General features: G+C 43.1%; 1 protein-coding gene across 1 annotated transcript in view; it reads right to left on the bottom strand.

Annotated features, from left to right (window-relative positions):
* The window catches only part of UVSSA (UV stimulated scaffold protein A), a 1,327,799-nt gene that overhangs the window by 1,076,680 nt on the left and 233,228 nt on the right, over positions 1 to 17,891 (bottom strand). Inside the window, exon 6 of the mRNA XM_044062324.1 lies at positions 16,374 to 16,784. Coding sequence (XP_043918259.1) covers positions 16,374 to 16,784 — 411 coding nt within the window. The remainder of the gene's footprint in view (positions 1 to 16,373; positions 16,785 to 17,891) is intronic.

Genomic DNA, 17,891 nt, shown 5'->3' with positions numbered 1-17,891 from the left:
ATTTCGGCATGTGGAACTGACAATTTAGTGCTCTAATAGCAAGAGTTGCAGAGGTGTATACATTTTTACCCCCTGTATCTAAAGCTCGGGAATCCCTGTCTGAGGGGGTGGGATTCTTAGCTGAGGTTGCTTTAATTCCTTTAGGTCCCTGGGAGATGACCTCTGGGTCAGCAGTAGGATTTTTGAAAAAGAATTTGTGAGAGTCAGGGACTCTGTAGTACCTGTCAGGTTTCCTGAGAGCAGGAGGAAGGGTGTCAGAAGTCAAACCGGATTCCATAAAAACATCATCCACAACATCCAAGACAGGAGGAACTGTTAAAGGTCTGTGCTGTGGTAAATCTAAGAATTTAATGAGTCTTTTTTGGCTGAGGATAGTCCCGACATACTCATTGGAAATGCACCCTTAAAGTATGTAGGGTTTCACCAAATGAAAAATCTTCGGGTGGAGAGGCAGAAGGAATGGATTGCTCTGCATCGGAATCCTCATAAGCAGAGAGGGGTTGCATGTCTTCATATTCAGAAGCATCAGATTCATCGGACTCCTGTTCAGATAAAACTACTGGGGACAAGTCTCTTTCTTTTGGAAGGGATAGCCTGGCTTCCCTTAATAAGCAAAATAAGGTCTTCTGCCATTTTAAGCATTTTAGATTGAGGCATGGAAGCAGGTGCCCAAACTTAGGTCGTCGTTTTTTTGGGCGTAGTTCAGACCCTGGGCCTTAGAAACTCAGTAGTTTTAGAAAGAACTGAAGACGAGAAAGAAGTTGTCAGTTTGTGTCAAGTATCGGTAGTGCAAAGAACTTCCTCGGAAGCCGGTGCCTGCTCAGTGGCTTCGGACCCATCCAAGGTAGAGACATCTGCAGGATCCTTAGTAGAAGAAGTCTTGCAGCATACCGGACTCTGAAAGGGTCTCGGTAGCAGCCTGCAAATACATAGAAGCGGGCATCAGGGGCTGCGGAAGCGCCTCACGGAGGACTGGACAACTGACGACTAGCTTAACAGAAGCATCATCAGCAGTTTTGGACCTGTGCAGTCTGTCTCTGTCTTTATCCTTACGTTTTTTTTTTGGAAGATCAGTAGTCGGACGGCTTACCGAAGCCATATCGGAATTTGAGGACTGAGAGCGAAAATATCTAGCTACAATAACGGCCCAATGACGTACAGTTCTGGCGTTGAACAAAGCACAAAAGCGACAGTGAGGGACGTCATGGTCTGGGCCTAAACAGGTGATGCAGTAAGAATGGAAGTCTCAGTGTGGTATTTGCTTTCCACAGGCGGGACAAGTGTTAACTTCTCGGCAAGAAAGACTGATGCAATGGCATTGGCTGCCTGATTTTATACCACTGACGACCTAACGTTAGTCCTGGAGCGACAGCAACCAATGCAGAAATAGTAAGCCTCTGGTATTCAGGCCGACTGAGGGCTACTCCTGGCAGGATAACCCAAGTGTGATGACTGGAACAGTGAAACACGAAGAGCATCTCCATTCTCTCCAGGCCCTCCTCACTCTGGAGGATTTTGACATCTGTGCAGTTACTGAACAGAACCTAGAGCTGCAGAAATCACCCCAGAAGTGCTGAGTTTCAACACCTTCCACACATTTGGACCAGCTACTGCACAAGCAAGGATCAAAGGTGGTGGCATAATTTATATCAACAACAAACTCACCTCAAGACTAGTTAAACAAGACGATGCATTTGAGCTTCTCCATGTACAGATTTCCAAAGGGAAGGTCCCATATTTCCTTGCAAGTTCAGGTCACCTTCTATAACCAGAGAAAATTATAACCGGCACTTGGACTTACTAGAGGCTACCACCATTCCACTCAGTGCAATATTCATGTACATTTCAACTACTCCACCATAAACTGGAATACTTACACAACCCCAAACTTACAGGTCCAGAGATTCCTGGACTTACTAAACAAACACCATGAACCAGATAGTCCATATACCAACCAGGGGTACAACCATACACAACCTGGTGCTCACAAATATGGAACAATGTTGTACCCCATAAACCCCATAACATTTAGGAGCTATTCTAAAGCAAGCTTTCCACTACTGAGTGATATCCTGTATAATTAAGTTAATAAATGCATAAAGGCAGCTATGCCTACTAAATAATCCCAGAACTAATTTAAAAAATTAACCACCTTGATGGAATTCAAACATTAACAGGTTGTACAACAAAAGAAAAAAGCCATACCCAAGATTAGGAAGCGTTAAGCCCAGCATAATGAAAACACACTCATCAATCTAAACAAACGAGCTAAGAGGGCAAATTCAGTCTACTAAAGTCAAATTTGAGAGAATTATATACTCCCAGTTAAAGGACAACCACAAGGCTTTATTTAGCTATGTCCAAATCCTCATAGGCAGCAAACAGCGGTCTGCAGGACTGACTGTAAATTAGCCACTTACATGGAGATGTAAGTTATAGCAAATCTGCTGACAAAGAAATCCATTTCCAATTTTATACCCTTCAATCCCCTGACCCCCCCCCCCCCCCAGAAATGCCATCAAACAATCCCCTCCACTATCACTAGGGGAGAGCTAAGGCCAAAAGCATTGCATTGATGTACCCTGAAAATACCCTAGGATACCTCCTACATAGCATGAAGCATGACCTATCAAAACCACAGGAGTCACTGTATAGCTTCCAGACAGGCCTTGTGCCATGCAAACGGAGAACTGCAACAGTCATCCTTTTGCACAATGAACCCTAGGAACTACAGACCCAAAAGTCTAACTAGTCTTCAAAACAATGGATCCAACCCAGTTTGATTTCATCAAGAACAGATCATGCCTACTAAACCTGGTGGACTTTGAGAAGGTAACAAAGGCTAAATGGTGCACATGGCCTACCTTGACCTGGCTGCCACATAGGATGAAATACCACACTTGGGCATTGTAAACAAGCTCAAGGATATTAGCATGAACCCAAATATTATGCAATGGATAGCCAGCTGGCTCTCAGACAGGACCCAAGAAGTTAGGTTAGGAGAGGCCACCTATACACAAAGAGGCCAGTCACTAGCAGTGTCCCTCAGGGCTCTGTGCTGGGTCTGTTCCTTTTTGGCACTGGCTTCTCAGACGTCAAGGCCAATGTCAAAGGCCTCTGAATGACCAGATTTACAAATGACTGCAAACTAGGAGCAGGCATACAATCTCCCCCAATACCCCCAATACACTAATATCTTATAGGAAGGACTAACACGGACAAATGACTGGTGCCAATTCCAAGGCTTAAAACTCAATGCCAACAAATTCATAATAGTACTGTTTGGGAAGTCAGTCACCCTAGGAATGCACCTCATCGATAACACACCCCTAAGAGCAGAATGACTAGTTAAGAGATTTCAGTACGTATGTATACAGCAACAGGGCTTTTAAGCAACACGAGACTAAAGTAGTAATGAAATTATTCTATGTTGCTGAACTTATTAGCAAGGCCATGGAACCTAGGTCTAAAGAAGTTATCATTCCACTGTACTTGGCCCTCAATAGGCCCATCATTTTTTTTTTCCATCAGGCCCATCAGTTAGTAAAATGACCCCTTTGGTATGTAACCTGACCAGGCACATCCAAAAACTGAAATGTCCACAAGGCTTTATTTAGCTATGTCCAAATCCTCATAGGCAGCAAACAGCAGTCTGCAGGACTGACTGTAAATTAGCCACTTACATGGAGATGTAAGTTATAGCAAATCTGCTGACAAAGAAATCCATTTCCAATTTTATACCCTTCAATCCCCTGACCCCCCCCAGAAATGCCATCAAACAATCCCCTCCACTATCACTAGGGGAGAGGTCCTAGACTCTCTAAGGCCAAAAGCATTGCATTGATGTACCCTGAAAATACCCTAGGATACCTCCTACATAGCATGAAACATGACCTATCAAAACCACAGGAGTCACTGTATAGCTTCCAGACAGGCCTTGTGCCATGCAAACGGAGAACTGCAACAGTCATCCTTTTGCACAATGAACCCTAGGAACTACAGACCCAAAAGTCTAACTAGTCTTCAAAACAATGGATCCAACCCAGTTTGATTTCATCAAGAACAGATCATGCCTACTAAACCTGGTGGACTTTGAGAAGGTAACAAAGGCTAAATGGTGCATATGGCCTACCTTGACCTGGCTGCCACATAGGATGAAATACCACACTTGGGCATTGTAAACAAGCTCAAGGATATTAGCATGAACCCAAATATTATGCAATGGATAGCCAGCTGGCCCTCAGACAGGACCCAAGAAGTTAGGTTAGGAGAGGCCACCTATACACAAAGAAGCCAGTCACTAGCAGTGTCCCTCAGGGCTCTGTGCTGGGTCTGTTCCTTTTTGGCACTGGCTTCTCAGAAGTCAAGGCCAATGTCAAAGGCCTCTGAATGACCAGATTTACAAATGACTGCAAACTAGGAGCAGGCATACAATCTCCCCCAATACCCCCAATACACTAATATCTTATAGGAAGGACTAACACGGACAAATGACTGGTGCCAATTCCAAGGCTTAAAAAGTACAGTTTTGTACCTACCATAAATGTAGATGTTCGAGGATTCCCTTGCTGCAGTCCTGACTATTGGGTATAGTCCGCGTCCCAGTCGGCCCGAATACCAGAGTATAAGGCTGACGTCGGTCATGGCGCCTTAGACTGACGTCAGTACGTCAGGGTACTAATGCGCATGACCGACGTCATTTCCTCAGTCTTTTCTTGCCCCAGATGTCAGAAGACCCAAAAAGACAAGTCCCAAAAACAACCTGCACCAAAAACATGTACAATATATACAACAATATATACAAAAATATAAGCATGTAAACTCACCTACACAACCACCCCAAACACAGAGAGGGGAAGGAGGCAGGGTAAATTGGACTGCAGCAAGGGAATCCTCGAACATCTACATTTATGGTAGGTACAAAACTGTACTATGTTCTTCGTCTTCCCTTGCTGCAGTCCTGACTATTGGGTAGAATCCCAAAGCAGAGGTAAGGGAGGCTGGCAAATTATAAAGTAGCAGGAGCTGACAACATGCCCTGTAAAACAGCTGTGGCAAAACCAGCCCTAGTCTTAGAGTATATAGGCAGGTGATAATGCCTAGAGAAAGTATGTACTGAACTCCAAGTAGCTGCTTCCAGAATATCCTTAGTTGCCACCCCCCTTAGAAATGCTGTTGAAGTGGCAGTAGCCCTAGTGGAATGAGGCCTAATCCCAGCTGGAACCTCTTTGCCATGATGGGAATAACAAAATGCAATGCAAAAGCCAATCCACCGAGAAATAGTTTGTTTTGACACAGGCTTGCCCTGTGAACTCAAAGCAAAAGAAACAAGTAACTGCTGAGACTGCCTAAAATTCTTAGTCCTGCTCAAATAATAACGCAATTGCCTGTGTACATCTAAAGTGTGCAAAATCTTTTCCCCTGTATTTTGAGGATCTGCAAAAAACGTAGGCAAATGAATAGTTTGGTTTAAAGCCACACTAGAAACCACCTTAGGCATAAAGGAAGGATTAGTACGTAATGATACCCTGTCCTTATGGAAAATCAAAAAGGGCTCTACTGCCATAAGGGCCTGCAACTCAGACACCCTTCTTGCAGAAGTAATAGCCAACAGAAAAGCAGTCTTCCATGACAAATATTTCAATTCAGCAGTAGCTGCAGGCTCAAAAGGTTGTAGAGTAAGTTTTTCCAACACAAAATTGAGATCCCAAGCAGGAGTAGGAGCTCTACGTGGGGGTCTTATATTCTTTGCCCCTCTAAGAAACTGCTTGAACAAAGGATGCGAAAACAAAGGTGGGTCACAATCATAGTGAGCTGAAATTGCTGCAGCATGAATCTTTATGGAAGAGAAGGACAAACCTTTGTCCAATAATTCAGTAAGATATTGAAGAGCCACACTCAAATTAGGCTCTGAAATCTCCAAATTCTTTGCTGTACTCCAAAATAAAAATCTCTTCCATTTTTCTGCGTACACTCTCCTAGTACTAGGCCTTCTAGCTTCCATAATCACATTTAAAACTTGTTGAGGAAGCTGAGACCTGCTGTGCTTCAACACAGAATATGCCAAGCGGTGAGATGAAGAGATTGAAGCTTGACATTGAGCAGATGACCGTCCTTCTGAGATAACAGATGAGGAATCAGAGGTAAAGGCCATGGAGGCTTCTTTACAAGACTCCGTAGAAGTGGGTACCAGTGTTGCCGAGGCCAATCTGGAGCTATCAAAATCATCCTTGGCCTGTCTTGTCTGACCTTTAATAATACCTTTGGAAGAAGAGGCAGAGGTGGAAAGGCATAGACATGAAGGTTTTTCCAACTGAAAGACAGAGCATCCACTTTCCAAGCTGTGTGATGAAACCCCTTTGTGCAATACTTTGGCAGCTGGTGGTTTAGAGGAGAAGCGAACAGATCTATGTCTGGAGTTCCCCATGACACTGTCAATTTCTGAAACACATGAAGATCCAGTTTCCACTCGTGGGGATCCATGATTTGTCTGCTTAATACATCTGCTAGGGAGTTCTGTGCTCCTGGCAGAAACCTTGCCTGAAGAGTTAGTTGCAGGCTCAACGCAGTCTCCCATAAAATCATTGCTTGCCTGCATAGAGGATAAGAATGTGTTCCCCTTGCTTGTTGATGTACCACATGACAGTTGTGTTGTCTGTTAGAATCAACACCTGCCCTGGAAGAAGTAACTCCTTGAAAGCCATCAATGCAAACTGGACTGCTAACATCTCCTTCATGTTGATATGTAGATGCTGTAGTCTGGCAGGCCACTTGTCTTGTATCCACTTTCCATTTAGATGAGCTCCCCAAGCAGTGTCCGAGGCATCTGTCGTTAAAATCTGACTCGCCTCTGGCCGGGTCACAGAGAGTCCCTTGTTTAGGTGACATTCCTGAGCCCACCACAAGAATTCCTTTTGAAGGCAAGGTATTATGTGAATGACAGTGTCGAAATCTTGGCAGTGCTGTGTCCATACATTTTGAGATACCATTGCAGCTTCCTCATATGCAGTTTGGCATTGGGAAGCACCAGAATACAAGATGCCATGAACCCTAATGCTTGAAGGACTGTCCTTGCAGTCAGCACGGACTGATGAGATAGTTGATGGAAGTAAAGTGACAGACTCTTTTGTTTGTCCGGGGTTAAAAGGCCATCTGGGCTGCTGTATTCAGTCTCACACCCAGAAAGCACATGTCTTGAGAGGGTACTAGACTGGACTTTATTTCGTTCACAGAATACCCTAGGCATCTTAGCACTGCTATGACATATTCCAGATGCTGTAGAAGGTCTTCCTTTTCTTGAGCCAGAATCAGGCAGTCGTCCAAGTAAGGATAGATTTGAATGCCTTGAAGCCTGAAGTAAGCTATCACTGGAGCCAGAACCTTTGTGAATACTCTGGGCAGTAGATAAGCCAAAGGGCAATGCAGAGAACTGATAATGAAAATCTCCAGTTCGAAACCGCAGATACTTTCTGCAACTTAGCCTTATAGGCACATGAAGGTAAGCTTCCTTGAGATCCAAAGTTACCATCCAGTGATCCTTGCCCAGCAGAGGTAACAGTTGCTGTAACGTCAACATCTTGAACTTGGGAATGTCCAGATAAGTGTTGAGGATAGATAAATCCAAAATTGGTCTCCACGTGTTCCCCTTCTTTGGTACTAGGAACAGGCGAGAATAAAATCCAAGCCCCTTTCTGATACAGGGACTGGCTGAATGGCCCCTATCTGGAGTAACTGAGAAACTTGCCTGTGAGCCTCTTTTCTTTGTGGAGGAGGAACATCTGGCATGCCTTTGAAAGGGGCATTGTGTGGAAATAAAATCTGTAACCGTGATGAATGATATCCAGCACCCATCTGTCTTGAGTGATTAAATCCCAATTTTCTTTGAAAAGAGACAATCTTCCTCCCAAAGGAGCTGCCAGACGAGAATCCACTGGCAGCTGAAAAGGCAGGTCATTGGTTCTGCTTACAAAAGGACTGACCCTGCCCTCACCAGAAGTCTGAGCAGGTGAACTGTCTGATCTAGGCCTAAACGAACCTTGAGCCCTGCCCCTACCACGCCTAGACCTACCCCTAGACTGGGAACCATAAGCAGGATATGTCCACCCCTTAGCAGGCCAATTTCTACTAAACTTGGAGGCTGCACCTGCAAAATCTTTAACAGTCTGCATAGACTTAGCTTTGTCCTCCATTTTCTTTAAAACTGCTTCCACAGGCGGTCCAAACAACACATCAGACTGTAAAGGAGCATCCAAAATCCTGGTCTTAACATGCTCAGCTAAATTCTGATCCTTCAACCAGGCATGTCTGCGAAGAACAGAACTAGTAGCAGCCACCCTCGAGGAGGCCTGAACAGCATCAAAACCACACTGCAAAGAATGCTTACCCACTTGTTCAGACACATGAACCAAATCCAGCAATTCTTTACACTCAATACCTTCCGCCAAAGCATCCACCTTAGATTTCAATTGTGAAAGGAGATAATTCTGATATTTCAGCATATGAAACTGACAATTCAACGCCTCATGGCTAGAGTGGAAGAAGTATATACTTTCTTACCCCACCTATCCAAAGCCCTTGCCTCTTTATCAGAGGGTACAGGATTTTTAACCACAGAAGCTTTAACACCTTTAGGCCCCTGAGAAACAGTTTCTGGGTCCGCCCTAGGACTCTTAAACAAATACTTATGAGCTTCGGGCACCCTATAATACCTATCAGGCTTAACAGGAGCAGGAGGCAAGGAATCAGGGTTCAGGGAAGCCTCTGCAAAAACATCCTCCACCACATTCAACACAGGAGGAATAGCTAAGGGCCTATGCTGGGGTAAAACAAGAATTCCCTAAGCCTTTTCCTGGAATCAGAGTAATCCTGGCCTTCCCATTTAAAGTGCTCCCTCATGGAGTGAAGAGTCTCTGAAAATGAAAAATCCTCAGGAGGAGAAGCCGTAGGAGTGGAATCATCCACATCAGAATCAGAATAAGTAGGAAAGTCTTGCAAGTCTTCCACAGAAGACTCTGAAGCCTGTGAACACTGTTCAAAACTATCAAACTCCTGTTCCACCCTAGGCCTCTTATCAGGCGGGGGCATAGAACCTCTAATCAGAGTAATCAAATCTTCTGCCATTTTAAGCATATGTTTCTTAGGCACAGAGCCGGAAATGCTAGGAGAAGCCCGCACAGAAGCTGAACTTGGCCTACCTCTAAAAGAAGCTTTGGCAACAGAAGGAGAGGCCCTAACTACCTTGGGAAGAGAGGGAAGAACAGTTACCTGAGAAGCCCCCTCAGCCTGGCCTACCTCCTGAGAGGGCACATCCTGTAACAGTAAAGTATCTGCCTGAGACTCCATAGAGACTCCTGGCAAAACCTCTGGCTCCCCTGAGCCTTCTAAAGAACCGACGTCCGGGACTGCCGGTTCCTCACCCCTAGGCTTCACTGTTTTGTCCTTGCGCTTCTTGGATGAAGCGGGCGTCGGAGCATCCGGCGGCATATTATAATTGCAACGCTTCCCAAACACTAACCTAGCACAATCAAGCCTCCTCTTAATAGTGCGCTTGTTAAATCTAGCACAAGAGCGGCAACCAACAACGTCGTGCTCAGGCCCTAAACAAGGTATACACAATGTATGATAATCCCTATGCGGTATCTGCTTCCCACAAGAAATACAGTTATTCACTTTTTCTGACATCCGGTTAAATACTGAGGCAAGAAAAAACCAAAATGTTCCCCAACCGGGTTACTTAGCCAACTCTGTTTCGGTCTGAAACTCCGGTTTCGGAAAATCTCAGAACGCCAACCTGCACTCGCAAAATTGCTTCTGCATCGGACCATGCGGCAAAAAAGACTGAGGAAATGACGTCGGTCATGCGCATTAGTACCCTGACGTACTGACGTCAGTCTAAGGCGCCATGACCGACGTCAGCCTTATACTCTGGTATTCGGGCCGACTGGGACGCGGACTATACCCAATAGTCAGGACTGCAGCAAGGGAAGACGAAGAACATCTCAATGCCAACAAATTCATAATAGTACTGTTTGGGAAGTCAGTCACCCTAGGAATGCACCTCATCGATAACACACCCCTAAGAGCAGAATGACTAGTTAAGAGATTTCAGTACGTATGTATACAGCAACAGGGCTTTTAAGCAACACGAGACTAAAGTAGTAATGAAATTATTCTATGTTGCTGAACTTATTAGCAAGGCCATGGAACCTAGGTCTAAAGAAGTTATCATTCCACTGTACTTGGCCCTCAATAGGCCCATCATTTTTTTTTTCCATCAGGCCCATCAGTTAGTAAAATGACCCCTTTGGTATGTAACCTGACCAGGCACATCCAAAAACTGGAATGTCCACAAAGGTTCCTTGCAAAAAGAATAGAGGATGTAAACAGCATGCCCTATGCAGATCGCCTCAAAGCCCTAACTCTGTACTCCATTTCATACAGACTGTTGACAGGCTATCTAAGCCTGACATATAAGGCATCCTTGGATCCCACTCTGATGGACCTTTTGCATATCTGCAAAATGATAGCATTAGAATTACTCAATCTAGGAATTCAAACTTTGGTTACTACATAAACAGGACTCATTACAAGGACAGGTATGCGTCTCAGAGAATACCTCTTCTCTGGAACAGACTTTCATCCATGTGAAGCAGAGCTCTTCTTCAACCCTGTTCAAGAGAAACCTGGATCAGTGGATGTGAAATCGGAAATACACCCTGGGTCTAGCTCCTATATTTCTAATGAAGAAAGACAGCCTGTAAATCGTTCCCAAGCTTACATATAGCCCTTAAAATAATCTCTAAGGCACATAAACTTGAAAGACACAATTTGGATGCTAAGCTAGGCTTATAAATGCCCCAGTGGTCATTAGCCTAGTATACACCTATGAATTTATAGCATCCTTAACAACTAGCTTCATGGCTTAGAGTGCCCTCCTACCTTTTAGCCAGGCAAACATTTAGTTGTTTCTGGGCAGCGGTCCACAAGGACTTCATAAGTCCCACATTCTCTAGAAAAAGAGAATAATTCAGTTGTGATCTAAACAGTCAGGTGAGGATTCAGTGCCTTTGTCCGTCTCAGAGAAAAAGGCTTACAGGTCCTCAGTCTGAAAAGGAGACAGCCCTACACAGCCACCTAAGCTCAAGAAGTGAGCTTGCTCTTTGTTTCCTACAAGGGTGCGCAAGTAACAGTAGTACAGCAGGTGCCTGGTGGGAGAAAACTGGCATCCAGGAGTACACCTGTCCAAGGAAGTGCAGGCTCAAACTTGCTTTGTATCTGGCACAATGGTGGCATCAGGCTGTATTTGTTAACTGTATAGTCCTGCAATCACAGCACATACTACCAAAAATAAAAAAATATTTGTTGACTAGGCCTTGACTCAGAAGTTCTGTAAGGGACAACCTTGTGGCTTCCCTCAACCTGGACCAACATACCACTGTTCACTGTAGCATTAACCTATGGCCAGAGGACTCTGGTGAATTCTCCCCTGAGATCAGACTGGCAAGTCTGTCGCTCTTCAGAACACTGAATTTGTCTTTCATACAGAAGCAGAAAGGTGTGATGCCCTCCTCAACTCCCAAATAACAAAAACAAGAAAAAAAAAATACAGCTCTATGTACAAAAAGCATTTCAGCAATGTACATCAGCTTTTATTTATTAATTTATTTATTTTTGTCCTTCCCTGGCAGCTGAAGTGAGAGGGTTAACAGCACCAGTCAGAACTCCCTCCACAGGTGCAAGGTCTCCCGATCACAACCCGTAATACCTTGCACCTGTGGTGGGCCAGACAACACACCAGGTTGCATTTTCATTGGTGCCAAGTATGCACTAACTGAACCCCTACTTAAACTGTTCAACCTTAAGCTATCCTCAGGGTCTGTGCCTGATGCCTGGAGGAGGGCACACTAAGCCATGAAGCTAGTTATTAAGGATGCTATAAATTCACAGGTGTAGGCACTGTGACTCCCCTATATACCTGGATAGTAATAGGCAAATCAGTTAACCAGCCTTTTATCCAAATCCATGAAAGTTATCGTAGCCAAACTCATTTATGTAGACATAGGCAACTTAACTGATCTCACTTTGTTTTGGTGAAAGGCAGGTCTTGCCTAAAAATGCTGCAGAGACTTTCGATAGCAATCACTCTGTTCACATTGCTTATCTCAACCTGGCCAAGGCGTCTAGCATTACTGAAAAATTAGACAGACTAAATATACACCCCTACACAGTCCTCTCGACTACAATGTGTCTATCCAACAGATCGCAAACTGTGAAAGTTGCTGGTAGCCTATCTGAACATAAAATTGTAATTAATGGGGTACCATAGGGATCAGTGCTAGGCCCTTGACTGTTTGGCATTTAGTTTGCAAACATCCCAGAAGTGTGGCTGAACAGTTTGTTTATGCCTCTTTGGATACTAAATAGCTCAAGTAAGGGCTGGACTATGCAAATACCTGGTTGTGTACCAAAAACAAACAGTCTCAAGCTAAATGCAAAAAAGTGCAGCACAGTAGCTTTCACTAAAAAGTTGCTCCTACTACATATATTGCAAACAGTACTTCTCTTTTGACAGATATGCTCATAACAGACCTGGATACTTACGTAGACAACACCCTCTTACACATATGATCATTTTTTCCACCACAGGTAGGAAATCTTTGTGTGTGGCCCAGTTAATTTATAAGGGAATATCTTCAACATCCAAATAAGTCACCCTGCTAATGCACTTTTCCTTTATCAGGGTCATCACTGAATACAATGCTCCCTTATGCTCTGTAGCCTACTAGCCATTCAGAGATAACCTGTGCCTCACTTTTCATGCCATGAAAGACCCAATTCTATTTCACTTCCTATTTAGTGGCACTTCAAATGCCCACACTAGGGAGCTAAAACTACACCAACAAATGAATGAGACTTGCTGTTGGGCTATGTTCCTAACTCAGCATATTTCCAGACTATGGAATAAGTTATCACTACAGGTCAAACAAAGTCTTACTTTAGCTATTTTTAAGGGTAGTCTTAATGACTGCATGGTGGGACACAAACGTACACCACAGTATCACACGGTCCTGTTTGATTTAGGAGGTGAGCAGTATTAAGTACTTGTAAAGGGTAGCAAGAACTTGTAAGAGTGCCCACTTAAAGATGCATATGGCAAGGCATCTTATGGTCTTCATGACTACTTGCCAAGTATTTGTTCCTATGTTCTTATCCAAAGTTTGATTTCACTTTTTCAGTCCAATAGCAACACTAACACAACTCCAACAGTGCCTGAAAGGAATGTCATTCCCTGACACATTTTATAAGTGATAAGATTAATGAAATTTAAAAAAAATGTTTAGTTATGTTCATAATTCAAGAAGCACAGCACAGCAATGCACTGAGGTGACTGTGAATGATGTTACCTACACTGAAGCTGAAGATATACTGAACCTACTAGCCAATAAATTCATCAATAACTTTGCCTTCCCTCTCCTCCCTGACTGTCCCACAAGATATACCTGAAAATGTCTCGCCTCCAGCTATCACACAACACCATATCTAAAAGCACTATAAAAAGCTAAGAATACTGCATAGATGGGTCCTGACAATATTCCTGGATGCATCTTCAGTAGCATGAAGCACAATTTAGCACTCCCCCAACAACACTGTTCAACCTCAGCCTCCATACAGATTTTGTACCAAGCGAATGTAGAACAGCTACTCTGCACAAGGGAGGGCCTTCACAGACCTAGGCAATTACAGACACACAAGTCTGACCAGCCTGATATAAAAAGCCATGGAAAGACCCGGAACTTATAGTACAGACATAGGGAATCTCCAAACATTGGGCACGTTTCAGTCTGGATTCACTAAGTGTGGGTCATGCTACCTCAACCTGGTGGACTTCTTTGATAAGGTCACCAAAGCAATGGATGAAGGTAAAACAGTTCACACTGCATATCTCAACCTAGCCAATGCTTCTGACACAATTTCCAACTCAGCCATAGTAGAAAAGCGAAATTAACTGGGAATATCACCAAATGGATTGCCATCTGGCTCAAAGACTAAAATGCAGGACATCAAAATAAGGTAAGCTACATCCACAAATATACCAGTCACTGGTGCAGTCCCCCCAGGGTTCAGTGCTGGGACCTCTCCTGTTCTGCATCTATCTAATTCTCAGACGTAAAAGCCAATATCAAAGGTCTCTAGCTAAGTTTGCAGATGACTACAAGGTAAAAGCAGTCAGTGAATCCCCAAATGGCTTAGCCACCTTGTAGGAAGGCTTGTCTCAAATAAATAACAGGTGTTTAAATCATGGACTGACGCCAAATGCAAAAATAAATGCACATTTCAACTCTTGTGGAAGTCAATCACCGCAGGGAACTACCACATTAACAATGCACCTCTAGGACTTGACCCAGTTGCCCAGGATTTGGGAACTTCTGTGGACAGTGACCTAACTATCCACCAGCATGTATCCATTGTTGTAAGAAAGTCCTTCTATATTGCACAGGTTATAAATGAAGCAATTGTGTCTAAAACTAGGATTGCCATGGTCCCCTTCATTAGGCCAATCATCGAGTATAAGGCCACCTTTGGCATGTATTTGTCCAGACACATTCAACAACTGGAATGCCCACAGCTATAACTTATTAAAAGGGTACAAGGCTAAACAAAATGTCCTAAATGGATGGATTCAAAACACTGTCACTACACTCTGTATCCTACAGACTGCCAAGGGCTGACTTGTGTATGGCATACAAGGCATCCTCAGACCCATTACTGATGGATTTACTGCACACCAGCAAGTCAAGTGGCATCAAAAATACTCAGTCTAGGGATCTAAACTTCTGTTTTTTCAACATCAACAGAATGGTTTGGAGGGGCAGGTATATCTCACAGAGGATACCACTGGTCTGAAACAGACTCCCCAGCCACATAAAACAAACTCATCTCTGTCCATATTAAAGTGTAACTTTGATCTGTGGATGGGTAATCAAAAATTTACCCCAGGACTTCTGCTGTACTACTGGACACAGGCAGCACCTAAATGTTTTATTCCATGCATGGGTCTACTCAAATTATCTATGGTAGGATTCTAATTATTCTCACTAGGGGTACTATACAATTATCGACCATGGGATGGGTAAGGTTTAGTCTAAAACTAAATGAGATACACTAAGTCAAGCACAAAAAGGCAAATTGGCTAGGCTTAAAATACCTCACTAGGCTAGCTAGCCTAGTACTTACCTATGAACAAGACACCTTAAAGTGTTAAACTGCAAGTGTCATACAGGAAATCATCATGACTAGTGAATAAAACTAAGTATTTTTTCCAAAGAAATAACAGGTTTAAACAGGAAACTCAAAATTAAAGTCATGCCAAAGTTTAATTTGGGAGACAATCAAAATGTGTGCAACAGGTGCATAATTTTCTAGCGAATCAATTGGCAAGGGGGAAAAACTGTAATTACTATAAAACTACTTCTCTCAGGTGCTGCTCTTGAAATGTTTTCATCCATCCATCCATAACCCTTTTCCCCATTTTTGCACATGTATCTATGAATTTATTTTTGTCAAAACAAACCTCTCTCTAAAAGTTGAACCAAATGTATGCTAACCTTTCACCTTCCCAACAAGGAAGCCTAAGAAATTTGAGGAAGCTTCATCCCTAGGTTCTGGGTTATGCCTTTCTAATGAATAGCTGGTCAACAGAGAAGCTATGTATACACTGCTTAGAAAACTATTAAAGTGAAAAGTACCATCTGCAGGACAGCAACAACACAACTGACTTAAAACTGTGGGAATGAATGTGAAGGCATACTATAAGGACTGTCCAGACAAAGCATAAGAACAACTGCACCCAGTAAAGAACTATATTCTTAAGTACATGCATTCAGTTTACAGGAGAAGTCTTCTATGTGGAGAGCTAGCCACATAAAATAACTGTAGTAAAGTTCAGATGTCATAAAATGTGACTGCATCTTTCTATCTTATGGCACAGATTCGTACTAGATTGTTGTAATCTGGAAACAACTGCACGGTTTAAATACACTAGATGAAAATAAAACCTTAACTGGAACAGGTCTTCATTGCAATAAATAATCCTCTAAGAGTGCAGATGCCCTATTACAGAGGCCTGTGGTATTCTCAGTTGTGTGCAGTTCACAAATGAGACATCTTATCCACAAATACTGGATTAAAGATCTGAACAACGCAATATGACCAGTGTTGTGAGGCTGTGGTAAAAGCTATGGGGAGGATGTGTATTTTGCCATTTCCAAAGCACGCAAACTGTAACTCATCTAGTAATGAGCACAACCCTAGTACACAGAACAATCTTGTTCTCACAGTAGACAAAGCCATAAACTCTTTTTGTATTTTTGTACCTGTACAGATTTCTAAATCCAAGGAGTATTTGTGTGAAATAAGCCCATGACTTCTAATGAAATCCTCTTCACCCGCAACAGTCTCAGGCTCCGAGTCTTCATCATCCTCTGTTGTTTGCTTCACATCACATGATTCTTTCTCTGAGTGTCCATTCTCATTAGCTCTTTGCTTTGATTGTGTTCCTGGGAGGTCCTTGCTGCAGCATGGTTCTTCATCATGTGGACCCACAGAAACTGCCTGGATACTTTCGTCAGATGCAGGTTGTGGAGCAGGAGAGCTACTTGATTTACTAGCAGTGCTTACTGCTGACTCAGTGCTTGCATCAATATTAAAGCCAAAAGGGTCTGGCATCAGAAGTCTTAAGCAGGTTTCCAGCTCGGTCAAGCATGTTTGGATTTCAGGGCACATTTCTGCAAATAATCAAAAAAATTTACATAGTATTACTACTACTGTTTAAAAATACATGAAATCCATGTTGTACTGTTTGAATGTAAAGGCACAATCAAAGACCTTGATGGTAGAAGGCTGCAAGATATAGTAATAATCAAGGTTTTTCAGTTAAAACTCACAGTAGTAATAGATAAGGATTACAAATTCCAAGTCTTTTTTTTTTAGTTAAGGGCAGCTTAGGAACACAGTACAATGCTCACTCAAAACAGAGGTTCAACATCCATAGTTTTATTTGTTTTTCTCATGTTTTCATGAGCCATGTGTACTTTTAAGTCAAAGCCTGACTTGCCTAAATCAACTTCATAGTTGCATTGTTTTAAACTACCACTGCCTGGGAAATTACCACAGTTCCAGACAAGATACATGCCAAAATGAGTCTGACTCAGATATCTGTCTAAAAGCACATTTACAGACAGGCTCAATGGCATATACTTGAAACTGTCTTTAAAAAGACACACATTTTACCAAATACCCATTTGCTAACACAATGACAAAGCAGAGAGGATGCATTATGGTAAGATAAAAGCTTGTATTTCACATGTAGTTCTATATGCTCATGGCTTACACTTTAACCTCCTCCTCCCACTGAGCTGTTATTAAGTATAAGTGTGGTTACTGGTGGTAAGTACATGCTAAATGTGTGTGTGTGTGTGTGTGTGTGTGTGTGTGTGTGTGTGTGTGTGTGTGTGTGTGTGTAGGGGGCTCTGTGGCGAGACCAAAGGACAGCGCTTTGAATTGATAATGACTGATCCCAGCTTGGAAGTATAGGAATCTTCTGGGTGTTTTGGCAATTTTGATGTGCAAACAAGAGTCCTGAAGATTAAAAGAGCACATCCAGTCTCCTTCACGTAAGCAGGGAATGAGGAATTGCACCACAGCTGTACGGAAAGCTTCTTCCTTGACATACTGATTTAGATGGCTGAGGTCCAAAAATAGTCTGAGGTTCTGAGTCTTTTTGTACACCACAAAGACTCGAGTAGACTCCACATCCTTTCTGGTCTGGTGAGACCTCTTGGATGGCTCTCATGATCAGAAGGTTTGCTACCTCCTGAGCTGACTTCCTCTGC

The sequence above is a fragment of the Protopterus annectens genome, chromosome 2.part1 (genome assembly GCF_019279795.1).
Source record: "Protopterus annectens isolate FY-2018-M chromosome 2.part1, PAN1.0, whole genome shotgun sequence".
NCBI classification, from domain to species: Eukaryota; Metazoa; Chordata; order Ceratodontiformes; family Protopteridae; genus Protopterus; species Protopterus annectens.
This window is presented reverse-complemented; position numbering and strand designations above follow the sequence as displayed.